At 48.0% G+C, this 22,319-nt stretch overlaps 1 protein-coding gene across 1 annotated transcript in view; it reads left to right on the top strand.

Moving 5' to 3' along the window:
• The window catches only part of LTBP2 (latent transforming growth factor beta binding protein 2), an 83,888-nt gene that overhangs the window by 10,868 nt on the left and 50,701 nt on the right, over positions 1–22,319 (top strand). Inside the window, exon 3 of the mRNA XM_049770533.1 lies at positions 8,677–8,926. Coding sequence (XP_049626490.1) covers positions 8,677–8,926 — 250 coding nt within the window. The remainder of the gene's footprint in view (positions 1–8,676; positions 8,927–22,319) is intronic.

Genomic DNA, 22,319 nt, shown 5'->3' with positions numbered 1-22,319 from the left:
CCAGCTCTGGAACCAGATCCCCTGGTTCATATCTTTGCTGCCCATGTCCTCACATTCATTCATGCCTTGCTGCTAGGTCTCTCTTAGCCTTGGTTTCTCCACTTGACCTTGGGAACAGTCTGGGTACATTAAACACAATTTTTTATTGAGACCATTATGAATTACAAATTTTTCGTAGTTATATTTCAGGCATATAGTGACAGTGAATTAGGGCCATTCTCACCAACCGTGTTAACTCCACTGGAGTTCCCAGCATGCATCCCATACTTCCACTCTTAGCCACCTAGTTTACCAGTGTAACAGGTCCATTTTGTATTTAAATTATTATAGTTTGGGCCTCTTGATTCTATTGTCATTGACTTTGGTGGGTACTTATTTTTTTTTTGGGGGGGTCACACCTAGCAGCACTCAGGGGCCACTTCTGGCTCTTACACTAAGAAATCGCTCCTGGCAGGCTCGGGGGACCATATGGGATGCCGGGACTCGAAGCACTGTTCTTCTGCATGCAAGGCAAATGCCCTACTTCCATGCTATCTCTACGGCCCATGGTGGGTACTTTGTTTGTTTGTTTGTTTGTTTGTGGGCCATATCCAGTGATGCTCAGGGGTTACGCCTGACTCTGAATTTAGAAATTATCCTGGTGGTGCTTGGGGAACCATACTCATATGCGAGAGATCAAACCTGGGTCCGCTATATGCAAGACAAGTGCCCTACCCTCTGTGCTATTACTCTGGCCTCCGTCTAGGACATTCTAAATGAAGAGATGCATGAAAGGGGGCTGGAGAGATAGTACAAGGGGTAAGGAACTTGCTATCATGTATCCCACTCCACTCCCATCATGTAGCCCACTTCAGTCCCATCTCTGGTACTACATGTTCTCCTGAGCACAGCTGGGAGTGACCTAGGGGTAGTCCCAAGAACCACTGGGTATGGCCCCCAAAACAAAAAAAAATTCCTTCCTCACGTTGAGTGCTAGAAATATATTTGGGAAAAGAATGGGGCCAGGTCTGGGCAGCACAGGGGCTTCTGAGCTCCAAGAAGAAACACTTAGAGACAGGATAGGTGGGGAGTTGCAGAGAGGGTAATGCGCAGGAGGGCAGGGGGGATAAACCTGAAGCTTCAGGAAAGAATCTTTACCTTCCTGGGGAGAAGGAAGGAGCCCCTGGGATGCTGCTAAACTGGCATTTAGATGCCCCTATCCCTGCAGAGCTAGAAGCTGCCACTGTGGGCTTTTTTTGTTGTGGTTTTGGTTTTGAACCACACCTGACAGTGCTCAGGGTTTACTCCTGGCCCTGCACTCAGAAATTGCTCCTGGCAGGCTCAGGGGACCATAAGGGATGTTGGGGATTAAATCTGGGTCTGTCACAAGCTGGCCATGTGCAAGGCAAGCACCCTACCACTGTGCTATCTCTCTGGCTCCACCACACTCAGCTTGTCACCCTCTACCTATGTGGACCATATTGTCCTTAGTGACCTGGTTGTTTTTTCTTGCTTCTCTCAGCTCCTGGTTTCTTCTTTTTTACCTAAAACTGCAATGTTGGATTGTCTTGGAACTTGCCCCAGATGTTCCCAGTGCTCCCTGCACAGAGCGGCCCTAGGAGCCAAGCTGAGCATTAGTTGTTCCCCATTATTGAGTCCCACAGGTCCTGGGCCTTGACAAGCATTAGTGGTTTTAAGCATCTGCTTCTCTGTGCCCAGGACCAGTTAAACACTTGAATCCCTTTCCCCACTCCCAGCTGTCTCATGTCTGGTCTCTCCTGTGTTCTTCTCACTGCTTCTCCCCTGCCCAACAACTGTGGGTACCCCAGACCTGGATCCTGGTCCTGTCCCGCCTCTCTAGCAGCGCTAGATCTAATGCATTCTGGGGTGATCTAATGCATTCCCACACATGTAAACATCAGTGGTGCGGACACCGCCCAGACAGGGAGATCTTCAGCCAGGCCTCTCCGCCGACCTCCAGATTTCGGCTCACTGCCTGTTTGTTCCACATCTGCTTTTGAGGCCTCCCAGCCTGTCCCAAATGAGCTCTTGATGTCACTTTCTCTGCCTGAGCTGCCTCTGCTGCCTAGGTTTTGCCCATGCTGTGCTCAGGGCACCCTCTGCTACCTGACTGCTCAAGCCAGACTCCTGGTGGCCTCAGGGATCTGTCACTCTTTGGGACTTTTTGTTCAACCCACACCCTGCATGTTGGACTTTGCATCTTTTGGGAAACTGTGTGCTTCTCTTGCCTCCAGAGCAGGCATGCAATATGGGCTGGAGGAGGAGCTTAGGACAGGGATCAGTTCCGCCTCCTCTGCAAAATGCTCAGACTTTGGAGCTAGAGCATTCCTGCACATATTCTAGTCCTTTCTGCATGAATTATATCATCACCCGTCACACAGCCCTCCCCCGCACATTGCCTCCGAACCTACCTGCCTCTCCAGCCTCATATCTCAGCCCCTGCACCCTGGTCCCAGCTTGGGTTCTGGAATGTGCCACCCCCAAATTGTCTCCCCACCTTACCCTGTCTTCTTGTCATCTCTCAAGCTCCCCTCCTCTGGGAGTTCCCACTCTTGATGACTGGCCAGACTGTCACTCTGGATCTCAGTCTGTTATTTCATGCCATCAGCATCCCCAGTGTCGGGTGTCCCCATTTGTCTGCTTGCTTCACGACAGTCTCTTGCACTTAGAAGTTCCAGGACAGTGTGTGCCTGGCTCACTGTCCCCAGGCAGAATATTTATGTTCTGGTCATGTGGGGATGGGGGCACTGAGGTTCATGGAGGAAAAGAGACTGGTCCAAGGCCCTGCAGTCAGGTGCATGGGGCCAGAGAGATAGCACAACAGTAGGGTGTTTGCCTTGCATGCGGACTGTAACCCCAACCCCCATTCCTCCTACAAGAAAGCCCTGCTCATGTCTGGGTGGGGTCTTTGGTAGGTAACAAAAAGGTTTGGCCTGAGGGGCAAAAAAGGGGATTTGCATGGATGCAGAATGGAGGAGGAAGCAGGAGGAGATCTCTGAGGGACAAGGTACAATGCAGGGCTGAATAGGAATCCAGCGTAAATGGTTATGATAGGCCACTCATGTTGGTCAGGGCAAATAAAGATGTTATCTCCTAAAGAAGCCTGCCTGAGAGTGAGTTTTCTACCCACCGCTCTCCTGAAACTGGTAGACCCACCAGCTGGAGGGGTTGGAGACATGTGGTGCTAGGACGGCAGAGAAAGGCTTCCATCACCATCCACCACCATCCAAGCCTATCCAAAGGGCTTTAATGCAACAGCGGATGACCCAGGATGGACCCAGTTTCAATTCCTGGCATTGATCCCCCGAGCCTGCCTGCCGGGAGCTATTTCTGAGTGCAGAGTCAGACGTAACTCCTGAGCACTGCCAGATATGGCCCTCCAAAACAAAACAAAGCAGAATTTAGGTGCAGGTGTGCTAGCTGCTGGCTGCTTTCCCCTCTGCCTTTCTACCTTTATTTTGGTGAGGGCTGTGAGTACAAATAGGCCTCTTCCCTGAAGACTTTTGGGGGACTTGTTATAGAGCGAGTGAGTTTGCAGAGGACTCCTTGTCAGCCCCAGAACTGCCTTCTGGGTCCGAGAACTGTTTTTCCCATGGAATATAGAGGATGGGTTCCCGAATCCTGGGTTCCTCCATGGGTTCCTGATGGGGGGCTGTGTCAATAGGAGGACACCTCCCCATCACTTCACTTTCTCCAGGGTCACCTGTGGTACTGAGATCTCTAAATCCAGGGCTCCTCCCAGACCAGGTAGAGATGGTGTGTGTGTGTGTGTGTGTGTGTGTGTGTGTGTGTGTGTGTGTGTGTGTGTGTGTGTGGTGTGGTGTGTGTGTGTCTTCCGCTTTGATTCAGGAACTGAGGCAACCTCCCACCTTAACCTTGCCCAGTGATGCTCTTCCTCATGCCTCGAGGAGCCACAGAGAATTGGGGCTGCTCTGCCCCAACCCCCAACTGGCCCAGCATTGTGGCATTTGCTAATGCAATTAGCAGGGCGGTCTATGCAGAGGGGCTGGGGCCAGGGTCTGACTCACACCTCCCCTTCCTCCCCTCCGGCCGCCAAACAGTAAGGCTCCTTGGCCTGCCAGACGGCGTCTGCAGAGCCGAGCGAGGGGCCAAGAACGGCATCTTTCTCTCATTAGAAGCTTTTATGCGAACACAACTGCTATTTCGGAGCTGGGCGCTTAGCCGGCCCCTGAGCCCTTGTCCAGATTCCATCCATCCTCGAGCTGTGGTCCAGGCCCAGCTGTGGTCAGAGCGGGCAGCCCGGAGGCCCTGGCTTCTCCACAGTGCCAGGGAGAAGGCTACTGGGCAGAGTGTGGGGCTGGAGGCGCAATGTCCCACAGTCTCCCAGGGTGTCTGGAGTCAGACTGTGATTTCCTGTGGCCTTGGGAGTCTCTGACATTGGAACCCCCTTGGAGTCAAAACTGATGACCAAGGCTGTGCAGAACCAGCTCAAGCCGCAGAATCTCCACAGTGAGATTTCAGTGGTCAGCAGATCTTTAGGTAAGATCCAAGGTCTGGGAAGGACTGAGGTCAGCAGTGAGGACAGCAGGAGCCATGGGTAGAGACCTCAGTGTGGAAGGTAACAAGATTTCATTTCAAAAGGGGATACTGGGCATCAGGGAAAACATACAAGGGTTAAGATACTTGCCTTGTATTTGGCCAGCCCAAGTTTGACCCCTGATACCACATATGGTTCCTGAACACAGCCAGGATCACCTGAGCACAGAGCCAGGACTAAGCCCTAAGTACCAAAGGGTGTAGCCTTAAGCCCCAACAACCTCTCAAAATAAAAATGGACCAAGCTCTCAGCTGGTAAGTTCTAGTCCTCCTGACCTAGGCTTGAGGAGAGAAGGTGGTTTAACCTGGGAGCCATGGACCTTTGGGTGTTGAGGAGCTGGACCCAATGGATCCAAGGCTTATCTCCCTGAAAAGAAGGGGTGTACATGAAAGAGGAGGGATAGGCTTGAAGGCTTGAAAGGCCCTCCCCCAAACTAGTGTCTTATCAAATAGATGATAGGTGCAGGGAGTGGAAGGCTCTGGGATCAAGGACTAATGATGGAAAGCATCTGGGTTGGGTGCCTGTGGAGAGGGGACCCCATGGCCATCTCTTTAATCATGGTCTGCTCTGATGGGGCCTTTCCCTGGGGAAAGGGTCATGGCCAAGTTCACAAGCAACCTAATCTCTACTGCTGGCCCTTACATGGGTTTGTTGTTTATTTTTAAATAACTCAGAATGGATCACATTTATTTTTTATTATTTTCTTTTAAATGAAATCGTTGTGAATTACAAAGTTACAAAGGTATTTGAGTTTCAGGCATCCAATGTTCCAAAATTTTTTTTTTTTTTTTTTTGGTTTTTGGGCCACACCCTGTGACGCTCAGGGGTTACTCCTGGCTATGTGCTCAGAAGTCGCTCCTGGCTTGGGGGACCATATGGGACGCCGGGGGATCGAACTGCGGTCCGTCCAAGGCTAGCGCAGGCAAGGCAGGCACCTTACCTTTAGCGCCACCGCCCGGCCCCCAATGTTCCAAAATTTATCCACTACACACTATTCTCCATCAATGTCCCCAGTATTTAAAATGTGTGTGTGTGTGTGTGTGTGTGTGTATGTGTGTGTGTGTGTGTGTGTGTGTGTGATGCTTAGGATCAAACCTAAGGCCTCAAAGATATCAAGCATGTGCTCTACCCCAATCTCTGTCTGAGCTACACTCCCAACTTTCATCATGTTGTTGTTGTTGTTGTTTTTTCAAAAAGCTTCCAAATTCTGTGAAATTAAAGTTTCTGTGATGATGAAGATGTTTTGTATCTTGTTGTCAACATGGCAGCAGCAAGGCCACATGTGGCCAGTCTGAACTGGGAGTAGATTTTTGTTTTGTTTTGTTTTGGTGCTCAAGCCTACTCATGATTCTGTGCTCAAAGATCACTCTTGGTTGTGCTCAAGGGGATCACAGATGAATTGAACCTGGGACATTGAAATGCAAAACAACTAGCCTAGGAGACGGACCGCGGTTCGATCCCCCGGCGTCCCATATGGTCCCCCAAGCCAGGAGCGACTTCTGAGCGCATAGCCAGGAGTAACCCCTGAGCATCACAGGGTGTGGCCCAAAAACCAAAAAAAAAAAAAAAAAAAAAAAAAAAAAAAAAAAAAAAAAAGAAATGCAAAACAAGTACCCTACCTGCAGTTCTATCTACTGGAGCCGTGTGTAGAATTATTAAGCATTGATTAAATTCAGTCCATTTCAACATAATTAGTCACCAGGTCTGTATTGCTGGATCCCCATATGAGGCTGCATCAAACACCTGGTTTTAATAGATTCCAGAACATTCTCACAGCCACCATCTCTGTGGGGATTCACCCCAGCTCTTGGAGGCAAAGACTGTCAGCCCATTTAGTGACTGAGGCCACAGTGGAGACATCTCAATGAGAGGACACTCTCATGGTCACACCTCTAGATCCTCCTGCCTCTCAACCTCATGCTTCCTGCAACAAAATTGTGGGTCACAGAATCTCTGTTGAGTGGTGGGGTGGCTTGGACAATGGGAGCTCTTTCCAGACATTTTCCCAGGCCCACTTATACAGATTTGGTCTCCTCCCAATGGTAGGGGGTACGTGTGGAAAATCTGAGCAAAACCGCTCCACTGTTTTTGGAACTGAGAGAAGGTAGAAAGAGGGCATGGTGCCATCTGTTTCTTACTTACAAAACCATTTCAAGCTTTGGCATCCTGCAAACCTCACAGAGCTGAACTCCCTAAGCTATAATTTTCCACAGGCCCAATCCTTATCGAGAAAGGTGGTGCTAGGCAGTATGCAAGGGAAGGACCCAGTGGAAGCACAAGTTGTGAATGGCGTAGGTTAGGGAGGCTGGAGGCAGCAATGCCTTTTTGTTGGGGGATGCCAGAAACCCACAGAGAGGGGTTGAGAGGTCCTGTCTAGAGACTAGTAGACTGAAGATAGACATGGGTTTCATCATGAGTGATGATCCAGCCCTCCATTCCACCACCATGGCCATGAAAGGAGGTCAGATCCATCAGGCATGATCTCTGCTTCTGAGGAACACAGGAGTAATGGGGTTCTGGGAACAAAACATGTGGACTTTAGAGGAAAGCATAAGCACTTCCAAGAACTAAATGCATGGACTTCTGGGACCTCCCTAGAGATTTATCTCTGTAAATTCCCCCACATGCAGCTCTATATCCTTTCTGGCTTTGGAATCTGTGCTCACTTGTCATAAGAATGGTTTGCTTTGCTCCCCTGTGAACTATTACCCATTCCTTCCCAGAGGATGGCAAATGCCTGAATTCTATGAAGCCTCAGTGAGCTATGGCATAACACTTGAGAGACAGAGCCCAAGAAGCCAGTTTTTTCTTTCTTACCTAACATGGGTTGCTAGAAATACAAACTATCATTTGTCACCATCTTTAAAGAGAACATTTTAATATTTGTTTTTAAAAAAATGTAGCAAAGGGGCGGGAGAGATAGCATGGAGGTAGGGCATTTGCCTTTCATGCAGAAGGTCATTGGTTCGAATCCTGGCACCCCATATGGTCCTCCGGCCTGCCAGAAGCGATTTCTGAGCGTGGAGCAGGAGTAACCTCTGAGCGCTGCCGGGTGTGACTCAAAAACCAAAAACAAATAAACAAACAACAACAACAACAACAAACAAAAAAAATGTAGCAAAGACATCATCTCAAATAAGACTGTTTTATGGGGGGAAATAGTGTTACTGAACAATGACCACGTCAGATAACTTTTCATTTTATTAAAATGCTATTAAATTTTATTAAAATTTTATTAAAACTTTTCATTTTTCTGATTTTTACGACAGACCAGTGAGAATTGCTATAGAACTGACAAGAGAAGTCACCTTTTGGGACCATATATGGGTGACTTTAGAAGGACGAGAGGGAAAGGAGAGGCATTTATGGTCTAACCCCTTAATGTGTGCCCTCCACTCATGGCCATAAGAGCTAACCCAGTGGTTTCCTGCAGGTGGAGAACTGACTTGGGATCTTTGATACACAACCCCACTCCCATGTACTCTGTTTCACTGAGAGGCTTCTTACTAGATGTTTGTAGAGTGGGGACTCAATTAAAGAATTTTTATTTATTTATTTTATTTATTGGACCACACCCGGTGATGCTCAGGGGTTACTTCTGACTATGCACTCAGAAATCGCTCCTGGCTTGGGGGACCATATGGGATGCCAGGGGATCAAACTGCAGTCCGTTCTAGGTCAGCTACATGCAAGGCAAACACCCTACTGCTGCACCACCGCTCCGGCCTCTAAAGAATTTATTTATGAAAAAAAATAAAATAAAATGATGCTAAAATGTGGAAAACACATGACCTAGAATTAAGAAAACTTTATTGAAAAAAATTCATTAATTCACTCATTCATTCAAGATTTACTCTGTGACCATTGCTGTTCCAACTTCATGGGCTACAAGAGGGAACAGGACAAAAATGTCTGCTCTCTTGGGCTTCCAACCTATCAGGAGAGATGGAGAGTACAGATTCATAGCTGCTGCCAGGGAGGCCTTCTGCCCTCAGTAGCTCGGGCCTCAGTCTGGATCTCTTATGGGTTGTTCAAAGATGGCAGAGAATTCGCCTTAGAATCTGTGGGAGAAGTGGAGAGTCACTCCTGACTAGAGCGACCCATATCTGTCTCCCCAGCTGTGTGCCAGCCGCCATGCCAGAACCGGGGCTCCTGCAGCCGACCTCAGCTCTGTGTATGCCGCTCTGGCTTCCGGGGAGCCCGCTGTGAAGAGGTCATTCCTGAGGAGGAATTTGACCCCCAGAACTCGAGGCCAGCAGCACCCCGGCGCTCAGCAGAGGGTTCCCCTCACTTGCGGAGGAGCAGCGTGACCAGAGAAAGCCCAGAAGCCAGAAGTGGACCAGCAGTGCCTCAGCTACCCCTGGCCAGGTAAGTGCTACCTTGAGGGGTGTGTGAGTATGTGTGTGTGTGTGTGTGTTCCTGTGATCTGTCTTGTCTGAGGATCACTTGATGAAGCCCATTGTGGGAAAGGCCAGGCTTGTCCTTCTGCGTGCCTGTGTGTGTGTGTGTGTGTGTGTGTGTGTGTGTGTGTGTGTGTGTGTCTGGGGAGCAGCTGAGATTATGTCACTGGGACCCATCTGTCCTGGGGTTGCATTTCCTAGGTGGGTGGCCTTGGCCAGGTCATTTACCCCCCTGATTCCTCAGTTATGTGGTAGGCACAGCCATGGTGACCTGCTCATGGCACAGCTGTCATGATTAGATCAATTACTGTTAGGGGGTGTGCAGTGAACTGTCGGTGCTTCTCTTCCATCTCTATGTGTGGTCCCCGTGTGGCAGGAAGGACCCTTCTGCCAGATGGAGCCTGCCACTCTTTCCTTACCCAGGGTAGCCTCTCCCTGGAAGGGAAGAGAAAGCTCCTGGAAGGGAAGGGGTGGAATAGAGAAAACAGGCAAGAAGCATGTTGTGAGTTTTGATCCCTGGCTTGCTTGCCACTCACTTGGCCAGACTCTGTGCAGCTCAGGACAGGAAACCTAAACTTAGTAAGCGGGTCCATTTCTAGGGGGCTGTGTTTTCTTTTTGGGTTTGGGGGTTCTTATTTCCATTCACTGCAGACTTAAGAAATTCTTTCTTAGGAAATGCGGCAATCTTGCCTTGCTGAACTCAGGAAAAAGAATTATGCTATGCCAGGCTAGAGAACCATAGGAGGCTGAGGAGGATGGAGGAAGGAGAGAAAGGAAGGGAGCTGCAGGTTGACCAGGGGCCTGCACTGGGGTGACAGGGTCTTGGTAAGGGGTTCTCCAGGTCACCACGCAAGTAGTTTCCAAAGGCACTCAGGAGCAGGAGCACAGGAAGGGTGAACTCAGAAGGAACCCTGTTGTATATTCCACAGAAAAAGGAATCCCGTGCCCCCTATCCAGGTAGGACAGGAGAAGCTGACCCAGTAGGAATTCCCCTCAATAAATAATCCTCACAGGTATGAAGGTTTTAGCAGGCAAGAAACTCACACTGCGAGCTGTTCACCCCTAAGCCAATCGCTCCACCATGTGGAATTATGAGTCTAGATGGCAGCTCCCAGCTCAGGCCTCCTGACTAGCCTTTATTGAGATAAAAAAAAAAAAAAAACAAAGCTCCACCCCCAAGGGAAGGGGAAAGAGCCAGATGAAAAGGCAATGAGGAAACATAACCAAAGGAAACCATTTGAGATACATTTGAAGACTAATTCAAAGGCCTCTATCTACAGAACCCTATGGGGCTTCTAGTCAAAATCAGAAAAGATGGATCCAGTGGCTGAAAACTGGGATGCTAGGCAGAGAGAGAGGGTAGAGCTAAATTGTCCTATGTCCTGGGATTGACTATGATTGAATGGGTCAGGCCTATTGGTTCTGGCTGTGGGTTCCTGTTACAGGACCTGGCATGTGGATACCTGGTGATCCCTGAAGCAGTGTCAGGTCCAGGGTCAGCTAGGGGAAGCAGGTTTTCCCCTTGCCAACTCTGGGCTAATGGCATGCTGTCATTGGTCAGTGTGTTTCTCTGAGTGAGTGTAAGATCAGTAGGTCACGCTGCTCTTTTTGAGCTGGAGCTGTGTGGCTTTTCCATCTTGTTTTCCCAGCTCATTCCTCTCCTCCTGCTCTTTAGGGGTTCATCCCCCTTCTTTCCCAAGCCTTCTGCCACCATCACGTCTACCCAGTCACCTATCCCAAGTAGCCAGTGCCTACTTGTTATAAATCCACATAGGCCTGTGCCCTGAGCCTGCATCCTGAATGACCAGGAGGACATCAGCTTTGTCTCATACTCTTTGGATGTTCCCACAGTCCTGGCCCATGAGAAGTGATCAGTCCGTGTAGACCTACATGGTCACTCAAACCAAACAGAAGCGTTAGCCTGAACTTCAGGCCTGACCCCTCAGTCTGTGCCACTCCCATAACTCTGTGCCAAGTGCCGGAGGAAGTGAGGCACACACTGCTCGCAGGGAGCAAGCGTCCCCCTGGGGACCTTCTGTTTGTTTGCCCAATGACATCATTCTGTCCGGAGCTCCGGGAGCAGGCACTAGGCTGGGCTCCTGGTAACATCATGCCAGGCACACTGTCAGGGCTCACTTAGCCTGAGTTGAAGGGTGGAGACTAAGAGGCTGAGAAAGGGGGGGGGGCGTGCTATTTGGAGAAAGAAGATGGACTCTGAGAGCTCGGAATCCCCAGAGAAAGTTGCAGGGGGACCGCAGCAGACAAGAGGCAGTGGAGGGTGAGTGGGGTGAGCTCTCGCAGGGCCTCCCTTGTTGGTGCTCAAGCTACTGTGGAGCCTTTAATGAGCTGCAGCCTCCAGGCTAGCTCGGTCCTTTCTCTGACCTTGTGGCCTTCATGCCAGGCAAATCGGGGAGCATCTGAGGGGCTGCGTTTGGCCCAGCTGTGTTTAGCTTTGGGGTGCCAAGTCTTGCTTGGGGTCAGATACTTCCTGTGAGCTTGGCCAGGTTCCCCCAGGCAGCTGCTGGCCTTGCTCCTGATAGTGACTTGGCCAGGTCTGTGGTGGCCTGGCAGGGGTGACATGATACAGGGGATGGTCCATGCGTGAGGGAAAAAGTGGTGCCAGATATCCAGGGAGGGGTTACCCCATAGGGATGGGTGGGTGACAGGGCCCCCTCTCAGAGCACAGGAGACAGGGCTCACCACATATGTGCCCTAGAAGAAAGGCAAAGGAAGGTCTGGGAGATGGGGCCACTGGCAGCTGGCTTGACCGATTGCCAGATATGTATTGAAGCTGTCCAGCTGTGGTCTGGGCTGATGCCTGCACTCCCCAGACCAGGTCTTTTAATGATCTCAGCCTCTAACTCTGGGTCTCCTGGTCTCCTCTCTACCTTCCCCACCTCTTTGTTTTCCATATTTGTTTTCAGGGCTTCCTTAACACAGTACCATGTATTGGTAACTTAGAAACACACACATAGAGGGTCTAAAGTGATAGCACAGCTGGTAGTAGATAGTAGCACCTAACCTGAGAGCTGCCGAGTGTAGCCCAGTCTCCACTCAAATACACGCATATATTTTCAATATATGATAAAGTTAATTTTATTTATATGATTTTTATTTATTTTATTTAATTAAAACAATAAATAAAATTTAATTTGTTATTTAATTAAGAATAAGCTTTATTTAGGGGCCGGAGAGATAGCATGGAGGTAGAGCGTTTGCCTTTCATGCAGAAGGACAGTGGTTTGAATCCCAGCATCCCCTATGGTCCCCTGTGCCTGCCAGGGGCAATTTCTGAGCGTATAGCCAGGAGTAACCCCTGAGCACTGCTGGGTGTGACCCAACCCCCCCCCAAAAAAAACCCCAAAACTTTATTTAATTAATAACTTTTTTGTTTTTGTTTTTGGGCCACACCTGGTAATGCTTAGGGGTTACTCCTGGCTATACGCTCAGAAATCATTCCTGGCTTGGGGGACCATACGGGACTCCAGGGTTTCAAATTGCGGTATGTCCTAGGCTAGCTCGGGCAAGGCAGACACCTTGCCTTACTGCTTGCACCACTGCTCCAGCCCCAATTAATAAAACTTTTAATTGAGTCACTGTGAGATACAGTTACAAAGCTGTTCATGACTGAGTTTCAGAAACATACAGTGTCTCACCAGTGTACATGTCTTATCACCAAAGTCCCCATTTTTCCTCCTATTTCCTGCCCCACGGCCTTTCTCTGTGGCAGACATTTTCTCTCTCTTTCTCTTTCTCTCATTCTCTCACTCACTCTCCCTTTTTATCCTTTAAAGGACACTGTGGTTTCCAATATTGTTACTGAAAGAGTATTATGCATATCACTTTATCTACTTTCAGCACCCAGTTCTTATCCACAGTGATCATTTCCATCTATCATTATCATATGGTCCCTTCTTTGTCTTTTTTGTTTATTTGTTTTTGGGTCACACCTGGCAGTGCTCAGGGTTACTCCTGGCTCTACGCTCAGAAATCGCCCCTGGCAGGCACGGGGGACCATATGGGATGCCGGGATTCAAACTACCATCCTTCTGCATGCAAGGCAAACACTGTACCTCCATTCTATCTCTTCAGCCCCCCTTCTTTGTCTTAACTGCACTTCCCTCCCTTCTAACAAGCTTCCTTCCAGAGGTCAATCCTCCTGGCCCTTGTCTCTATTGTCTTTGGATATTATTACCATATTTTTTTTTTGGTTTTTGGGCCACACCTGGCAGCGCTCAGGGGTTACTCCTGGCTCTCTGCTCAGAAATAGCTCCTGGCAGGCACAGGGGACCATCTGGGACACCGGGATTTGAACTAACTACCTTAGGTCCTGGATCGGCTGCTTGCAAGGCAAACACCGCTGTGCTATCTCTCCGGCCCCACCATACTATCTTTTATTTATTTATTTATTTATTTATTTATTTATTTATTTATTTATTTATTTATTATTTATTTTTATTTGGGGGCCATAATTGGCAGTGCTTAGAGGTTATTCCTGGCTCAGGACTCAGAAATCACTCCTGGCGGGCTCTCAGGACCACATGGGATGCTGGGATGTAAACCTGGTTGGCTGTGTGCAAGGCAAACACCCTACCCATGGTATTATTACTCCAGCTCCCTCTTTCTTTAATATCCCACAAATAAGTGTGATAATTCATAGGGGAATCTTATGTCACAGGTGTCTCTGGGCTAAATTCAAGGAAAAGAGTTAGAAAAGAGGACACAGAATGAGAGGAAGGTCTGGCTGGGTGGGGGTGTCTGGAAGACTTTAGCCAGCTAGTGCCTTACTGGTGAGTGACACAATAACTTCACCTCATTGCAACTCAGAGTCCTTGAGGCAGCTTAGATAATTCATTGGAACAATGTATGTGGCATGATGGTGAGGTGCCAGGCACCAGTGGGTCTGATAATAAACTTACAGTCTCTTTCCTTACCTGTCTAGGGCAAGTCAGTAGAAGACGTTCTCTCCCCCATCCCCAGTTGGCCAGGAAGCAACTTTCCTTACCCCAATTGTCTGGGCTAAGAGATATGGAAACTAAGGCAGAACATGGGTTGGCAGCTAGGTTGAGACACACTGATCTGGGAATTCAGATCATTGTGACTCTGGACCAGTCTGATGGCTTTTTTTGCTGGGGTCTTCTTTTTGTTTTTTTGTTTTTGGGTCACACCCGGCAGCACTCAGGGGTTACTCCTGGCTCAATGCTCAGAAATCGCTTCTGGCAGGCTCAGGGGACCACATGGGATGCCAGGATTTGAACCACCATCCTTCTGCATGCAAGGCAAACACCCTACCTTCATACTATCTCTCCGGTCCCAGCTGGGGTCTGCTGAGCTGGACTCTGGTGCCAGCCTCTCCTTCTCCCTGTCCTTTGCTGCCTTCAGCTCATGCCTTTGGGACAGAACTTGTCACTTGTCCCCTTCCTCATTCACTTCCCATGGACCCAACATGGCCCTACAATACATCTAGGACTAGAGGAGAGACTAATGTGTGCCAGGGGACATGGAAAGTTCTGAAGCCTCTTCAAGCCTCAGTTTCCCTTTAAGTGAATCAGAAGACAGTGGCTTGTCTCTCAGGCCAAGAGAAAAGGGTCTCAGACCCCAGCTCCATGACTGTGAAAGGTTTCCTGACCAAAGATGTTCTTTGTCCTAGGGTTGTGGCAAGGATATGTGATGCCTTGGCCCAGGGAAGTCCTTGGCTGTCCTCTTATGCTGTGTCACCATCCTCAACCCCATGACACGGCCTCCACTGGCTTGGCTCAGCTTCATGTCCTGAGTCATGTCTCCAGCACCTCTGAATGGATGCCGGTTGGCCTCTCTTTTCTTTCTGGTTTTAGTCTTATTTAGTCTTAGCCTCCTGCGTTTTTTTTCTGAATTTTCCCAACCATTACTATTATAATAATATGTTTGTTTGTTTATTTATTTATTTATTTGTTTATTTATTTATTTATTTTGCTATGCTCCATGTTGAATCCAGGTCTCAGGCATACAAGGCCAGCACTTCCTCCATGGAGCCACATTTTTAATTTAATCCTGAAAAGGCTTAAGATCTAATTTCAAGTTGCTTCACTAAAAACTAGCCTCTGACCCAGAACTCGCCACTCACCTTCACAAGCCTTGATGTTCTTGTCTGTAAAATGGGAAGGACAGTGCTTGTCTCACTGAGTGAGATGAGGCTTACCCGAGACAAGGTGTGGATGAGACCAGGAGCAGCCAACTGTGTCATACTGATGTGTGTGGTCATTTATCGACCTTTGCTTCTACTTCCTGTAGCACCTGAGAGCTGCCCTGAAACCTCCTAAAGGCATTCACCTTAGGGTTAATATTGATCACTGGACACTCCTCCGGGCTCCACTTCACCTCAGTATAGGTGGGGACCATGACCCCAACTGCAAAGCTGTTTGGTGATCTTGAGCCAGGCTTATGCCCAGGAGTAAGATGTCCCCCATTTTCATTTAATTTAATATTATAAACCTCCAACTTGAAGATCCTTCCTTTCCCAATTCTGACGCATTCTTTATTTCCACAGTACTCTTTCTTTTCCATATTCTATCTTTTTTGAAGGGCCATACCCAGTAGTGCTCAGGACTTACTCCTGGCTCTGTGCTCAGAGATCACTCCTGGCAGTGCTCAGGGGAAGCCAAAATGGGTGCCAGGTATTGAACTGGGGTCAGCTGCATTCAAAGCAAGTGCTCAACCTGCTATACTATCTCTCAGCCCATGTTTTTTCCTTTCTAAGAGAGATACCATTTGCTTACTTATTCTGCCCACAATCACCTCATTTCTCAGCTGCCATATGAGCTGGTCAGGGCCAGGATCTTTAAATGAATTTTTTATTATAACACTGTGATTTTCCAAGTTGTTCATAGTACAGCTGTTTTGGGCATCAAATGTTTCAATACCACTCCCACCATTAGTGTAACCTTCCTTCCACCAATGTTCCCAGTTACCCACCTACCACCCCAGTCTGCTCTTTAGCAGGAACAAACACATTTACTTCATATAGTTTTCTGCAACACAAAGGCCAATGGGATTAGATAAACTTAAATCAACAAGCAAGTTTGTGATAATTATAATATCTCACTATGGTATAAATAAAGTCATTGTCTGAGGATTTACTGGGTTGCTTGGTGCTAGGTGTGCCTTCTGTGTTACAGATTAGGCTCATTGAACATGGTGGTCTCCTATGCTATTTTCCTATTAGACTTACTGTGATCCTCCTGGGCTGACACTACTATGAAATTTTGGGGTGCCAAGGTCTAGAAGCTATGGAGCTGTAATGACTTGCTGGCTTGGCGTTAATATGGTTCAGTTGAGGAGCTGGGCTGTTTCTTTGTGGAGATTTTGGGGTGGCTGCAGACTGCTGTGCCTTCAAGCAGAATGGGGAATATGGCCACCCCATTCCAAGAAGACCCCAGAGTAGTCAGCCCAGTCCAGTCTACCTGGGAAGATTTGACAGCATCATGTTTTATGCAGATTAGTTGTGGATCTGGACCAGTTCTCCCAGGATCTTTATTTGTCTTGACATAGTCCATGTACCCAGAAGCCCTCCTGGGATGTGTTTTGTGTTCACTGGGGAAATGCTCACACAGTGACAGCCCTGCCACCATCCTGCTGCTCAGAGCAGAGAAGGATACACCTAGATCCTTTCCTGAGGAATTGACACTCAACTTGACCAGAAAGGGCAGCTTAGCCTTCCTAGGACCTGATATCTGTCATACCTCTAGGCACTGGGGATGCACCAGGCTCCTCTCTAAGGAGATGGATATGGTCTGAGCGGGGCTATAGCCCTTCATGACCTCCAGGAGCCTGGCCCAGGACTGGAGCAGCTTTCAAGGGATTTCCCAGTTTCTTGAACTTAGGAAAGCCCCTATACATTCCGTTCTCTGGATTGTGAGTGTGGAAAAAGGAGGACCTTGAGGGGGCCTTCAGCTGGGATCTTTCTCATGGCCCTCACCCCTCTCCCCACTAAGGGGAGCTTGTGAAAAACTTTGCCAGCCTAAAAGGTCTCTAGGGTGGCAGGATGACCCAAAGAGAAGGCAAGAAGATAGGCTCTTTCCTCATGGGCCTTGAATGGGACCCCCAGGGAGAGGATGGTACTCTGTGGGCTCTGTGGCAGGCACCCAGAATTGTTCAGTGCACTGTGCATTGGTCTCTGTTGACCCTGCACCTTTGTTTTTGCTTTTGTTTGTTTCTTATGGGTCACACCCAGCAGCTCAGGGGTTACTCCTGGCTCTACACTCAGAAATCATTCCTGGCAGTCGCGAGAGACTATATGGGATGGCGGGATTTGAACCACTGTCCTTCTGCATGCAAGGCAAATGTCCTCCCTCCATGTTATCTCTTCGGTCTGACCCTGCACCTTTGTGCTGGGAGGAAAGGGGCTGCATTGCCTTCACTCAGAAGTTCTCTCCAGCTGGTTGCACTGCTAAGTCCCTCTGCTCCTACCTTCCCAGCTTTGACACTCACTGCCTACAGCATCGGGATGGAGAAAGCTCTTGGCTTCCCTCTCCTGCTCACCCACAATGTCACTAACATTTGTGTTCCTGCTGTCACAGTCATCTATGTTCATATGACCAGCATCTGTGTATCACCAGCATCCATGTTCCTGCTATTTCAGGCAGTAATATTCATATCACTGGGCATTTGAATCTGTATCACAGCCTCTGTCCATGTCACCAACATCAGTGTCTCTGCTGTTTCAGGCAACTGTGCCATACAAGAGCCTCTCCTCTCCTCTCCTTGTCCTCCTTTCAGCCAAGCCACCAGCTTGCACCTGTGGATGTGAACATTGCACAGATGCCTTTGGGTCGATGCTGTCTCCCTGGCTGACCCCAATCTGACCTGATGGTCTAAAGTTATGGCTCAGTTTTAGGGTTTGGAGTAGATAGATCTGGGGTGGTGTTTCAAGTGGCATCTGTTTCACAATAGGGGTGTCTGGGGTGGCAGAGACATAACTTTAGTCTGCAGTAGGGTGAAGTCTTAACTGAAGCTTGTGATTAATTTTAGCTGAAGCTTATGTGGGGTTTATGCCACAGTATCATTTGGGACTTTGGTTCTTTTGAGTGTGGCATCTACACTATATTTTAACTGTATTTATGGAACCATATTGTCCTACTGTGTGGAGCATTTTTTAGACAGCCCCAATTTAATTCTAAGAACAATAAAGACAAGAGTGAAATGTCAGCCCTATGCTAGATCTCATTTCCTTTAGGTGTGGGAGCTTCACAAGCAGTGCCTAGGGACCCCAAGGGCTGTACCCAGCAGTGCTCTAGGAGCTAATAGGGGCCAGGGAACAAGCCAGGATTGGCTACATGCAAAGCATTGCTTTAATCCCTGTACTGTGTCTCCAGCCCCCAGAACTCATTTCATCTGACTCTGTTGCTAACCAATCTCACCTCTCCATGTCGGTGTGAAATAAGGTGCTAACACTGGTCACACAGAGTCGTGATGGGAAAAAAAGGAGAGAAAGTAGAACACATGTGGCTTTGGGCTGGAGATAACACAGTGGAGGGGTGCTTGCCCTGTACATGGTCAACCTAGTTCAATTCTTGGTATTCTATATGGTCCCCTGAGCCTGCCAAGAGTGATCCCTGAGTGCAGAGCCAGTCGTAAGTAACTCCTAAGAATGGCTGATGTTCCTCCTCTCTCCAAAAAAAGAACAGAACAGGTGGTGCTTCCCAATAAGAACTTAGTACTTGGGCCCGGAGAGATAGCACAGCAGTGTTTGCCTTGCAAGCAGCCAATCCAGGACCTAAGGTGGTTGGTTCGAATCCTGGTGTCCCATATGGTCCCCCGTGCCTGCCAGGAGCTATTTCTGAGCAGACTACCAGGAGTAACCCCTGAGCACCGCCGGGTGTGGCCCCAAAACCAAAAAAAAAAAAAAAAAGAACTTAGTACTCATAGCAAAGACTTCATGATCAATGGCCAGACAGACTCCCAAGCCAAACAAAACAGGGTAGACACATGGGATGCTTTAATCAAGGCCAGACAGACCAGACAAATGAGCTGGCATATTTTGGAGGAGTCACGAAGGAAAACTCTTGGCTCTCTACGTCTATAGGAGCGAGGGGCTTTCAATTACTCGCTCCAGAGGGTGCATTGGGGTCATGGCCTTGGTAGAGAGACACAGCCACTGCTTACCCAGTGACCCATTAGGAAGGAGCCAAGGGATCAAATCTCTACTCTCTTTCCTGGTCAGGTCCCGTGGGTGCTAAATAGAGCAGGAAGGTAGGGCTGAAGGGACCTCCAGAGCCCAATGTGGTGAAGAGATAGGTCTGTAGGGGAAAACCAGCACATTAGTGAATCCTCATTAAGATCCTCTAAGGAGAATATTCCTGTCCTGCATCTCATAGGGAGTAACCAAGGGAAAAGGCAGTTCTAGGATTCCAGGAGTTTTGCTCAGTACTCTGGACTTCAAATATAGTTACAGTCATTTTGCTAATCAGTCCCCAGAGCAGGTGAATTCAGACAAGAGGGTTTGCAGAGCTCAGTGAATGCTAAGGAGTACTGGGTAGATAAGCCTTCAGTGTCTTTTAGGAAAATTAAAACACTTGGGCAGAGAAGGGGAGGAGCAATATCCCAATGGGAGGAAGGCAGCATCTTGAAGATTAATAAAACACAAATCTGTGCAGTCTCCAGCATCATTCACTAAAATTAAAAAAGTAACAGCAGACATTTTAAGCATGTGATATACTAGCCTTCACTGACCTAAATCCTGAAGGGTTTTTAAAATTTTTTGTTGTTGTTGTTGGAAAGGAAAAGGGCAGAGAGGGCTGAAGAAGCAGGCGATGGAAAGTCAGCAGTTACCCTTCTGGGGGTTTGGGGGAACAGAGAGAGAGAGAGAGAGAGAAGAAAAGAGAGTAAAGGATAGGAGAAGAAGGGAGGGGAAAAGAAGGAAGAGAGGAGAAGAGAAAGAGGCGAGGATAGAAAGAAGTGAGAGAGAGAGCGAGAGAGAGCAAGAAACTGAAGCTCTCTGAGAGAACATGTCTCAGAAACCATGATTGAGATATTACAGGGGCTGTGAATTCTTCTGAGTTGAAGGGTTTCATGTACTTATCAGATTTCACTCAAGAGAAAGTCTCTGATTTATGGGTCCAGTAGTTTTTCCAGTTACGTGATCTCTAAATCTGCCATCAGTTAATTAATTTGCCTCTGTCCAAAAGGCACTTTTTGACTTCCCAGGTGAAAAGTACTTTACAAAGGAAAGTACTATTATGATAACAGCAATAAAAAGTGATTCTGAAATGTATACTTGTTTCCACTTGTGAAGCCAATTGAGTCAATGTCACAGTGTTCCTCATTCTGCCCTGATGGCTAGCAAGTCCAGGTTGGCTTACACTTATATCACTCTTTTACCTCCTCCTTCTCCTCCTCAGCACCTCTTCCTCCGCCATTTTCACCTCCTCCTTCTCCATCACCATCATCTCCTTTCTTTCTACCTCCTTCTCCACCACCTTCTCCTTCATCTCCTCCACTTTCACCTTCTCCACCACCACTGGTTCCTCTTCCAGCTCCTCCACCACCATCTCCTGCTCCACTTCAACCTTCTCCTCCACCATTTTCTTACTCCATCTCCACCTCCTCCTCCTTCACCTCTTCCATCACCATGACCGTCTCCTCCTCTAGGTCCTCCTCTCCTCTTCCAGAAAGCCGCTAAAGAGGGAGATTTAAGCTGGGCAGGCTAACTTCCCAGGAAAGGATGAGAAAGGAAAATAGATCCCATGCAAAGTTATCTGATGACTGTGAGTGTTAGGAGGTTTCTCAGGGACCCAAAGGGGTGTGCTCTGTCTGTCTGTCTGTCTGACTGCTGATGACATAGTGAAGTTGCTAAATGGTTTCCAATAATGAGATGTGAAAACACATAGTTCCTTTGTTCACCACATAACTGTGGTTTTGTGTCCGTGATTCATTGTGGAAGGGAGAAGCTACAACAGGCATCTTGTGGGTATTTTTTTTTCTTCCTTCTTCATTTTGCTCCTAAAAAAATATTTGTGAAAGGGCTAACCTTCAAGGAAGTCCAGTGTTTTTTGAAAAGAAAAATCTCCTTTCCTTGCAAAATGAAGATAGCAAATCAAAACCCTATTTTTTTTGCCATGGTTTTCATTCCAATCCATTGCCTTCAATACACTGGGCTGCCAAAGTCCCTGACTTATGGTACAACTTCCTAGCAGCCTGTTTATACCAATGTGTATTCAGAGGGGCAGGAAGGAGAGCAGAGGCCTCTCAAGGGAATTCTGTACTTTGTGGAGGTGGAAATATTCTTTTGAGACCCCAGATAGGCCACATCTTTAGGGAACAAATTGGTTCCACATTTTTTTCTCTTGCTGAGGGGGGGGTCTTGGGTGAAGATCAGAGTTCTGCCAGCAGGCAGTGACCATGTGGGAGAAGTTGTGAAATCAGCTTGTCCTCTAGTGAGATAAGCCTGGGTTTAAGTCTCAGCTCTGGCTGCTTAGCAGCAGTGTGGCCTAGAGCAGAGAGTGACTTGACCCTAGAAACCTGTTTTCTGGTCTGTGACATGGACTCCCATCATTAGCTTACCCATTGTCAGGAGGGCTCACTAACACAGGTGAATGTACTCTGTCAATGTTCCCCATTATTATTTGTTTTTGGATTGGAGGTTGTTGAACTTATATTTATGTCAGAAGCAGTGAAGTAGTTCGAAACTCTAGGAGTTGGCCCAGACCACTTGAGTATGTTTATGGTGCCAGTGAAGTTTTTTTTATCACTGCCATGGTGATCATTCCCCCATCCCCAAAGGCAGGTGCATTCAGGCCTCCAGACTCAGCCTCAGCAATTCCCTGCTGAGGTAGGGTGATTTGGGTGCTAGTAGTTTCTCCAATTTTATTATCTCTTCTCCCACATCAGTGAGATAGGGTCAAGAAAGGAGCTCACAGGGCTGAAGTGGATATGCAGGACCCCCAGGATTTGATCCCCTGTTCTGTACCACATGGACTCCTGAATAATGAAGAATGTGCCCAGAACAAAAAAATAAAGAAATTTAGAGATCATAGTTTATATATCAGAGGGTAAGCAAAATCTCACATTCAAAGGCTTAATAATCATTTATGGGAAGTGGACCATGTTCAATAGTGCTGGGAGACTGCTTCAAGCACTATTGATATATTTGGGGATTGCTCCTGGAAATGCTTGGGAGACCATGTGGCTTTGGGGATTGAACCCAGATCTTGCACATGCAAAGCACATGCTCAGCCTCTAGCAAACATTTTTAGATGAAAGGCAGAAGATGAACAAGAAATACAGAGTCAGTCGGTAAGTTGGGCAGTTACATTGCTGGATGAAGACTTCTCAGGTGGGGGGGGGGCCCAGTTGCCATAGAGATCTCCCTTATTTATGTTTCTGGG

Source organism: Suncus etruscus, chromosome 3, assembly GCF_024139225.1.
Source record: "Suncus etruscus isolate mSunEtr1 chromosome 3, mSunEtr1.pri.cur, whole genome shotgun sequence".
In the NCBI taxonomy this organism is placed as follows: domain Eukaryota; kingdom Metazoa; phylum Chordata; class Mammalia; order Eulipotyphla; family Soricidae; genus Suncus; species Suncus etruscus.
Note: the sequence above shows the minus strand (reverse complement) of the source record. Positions and strands in the feature narration are given on the sequence as shown.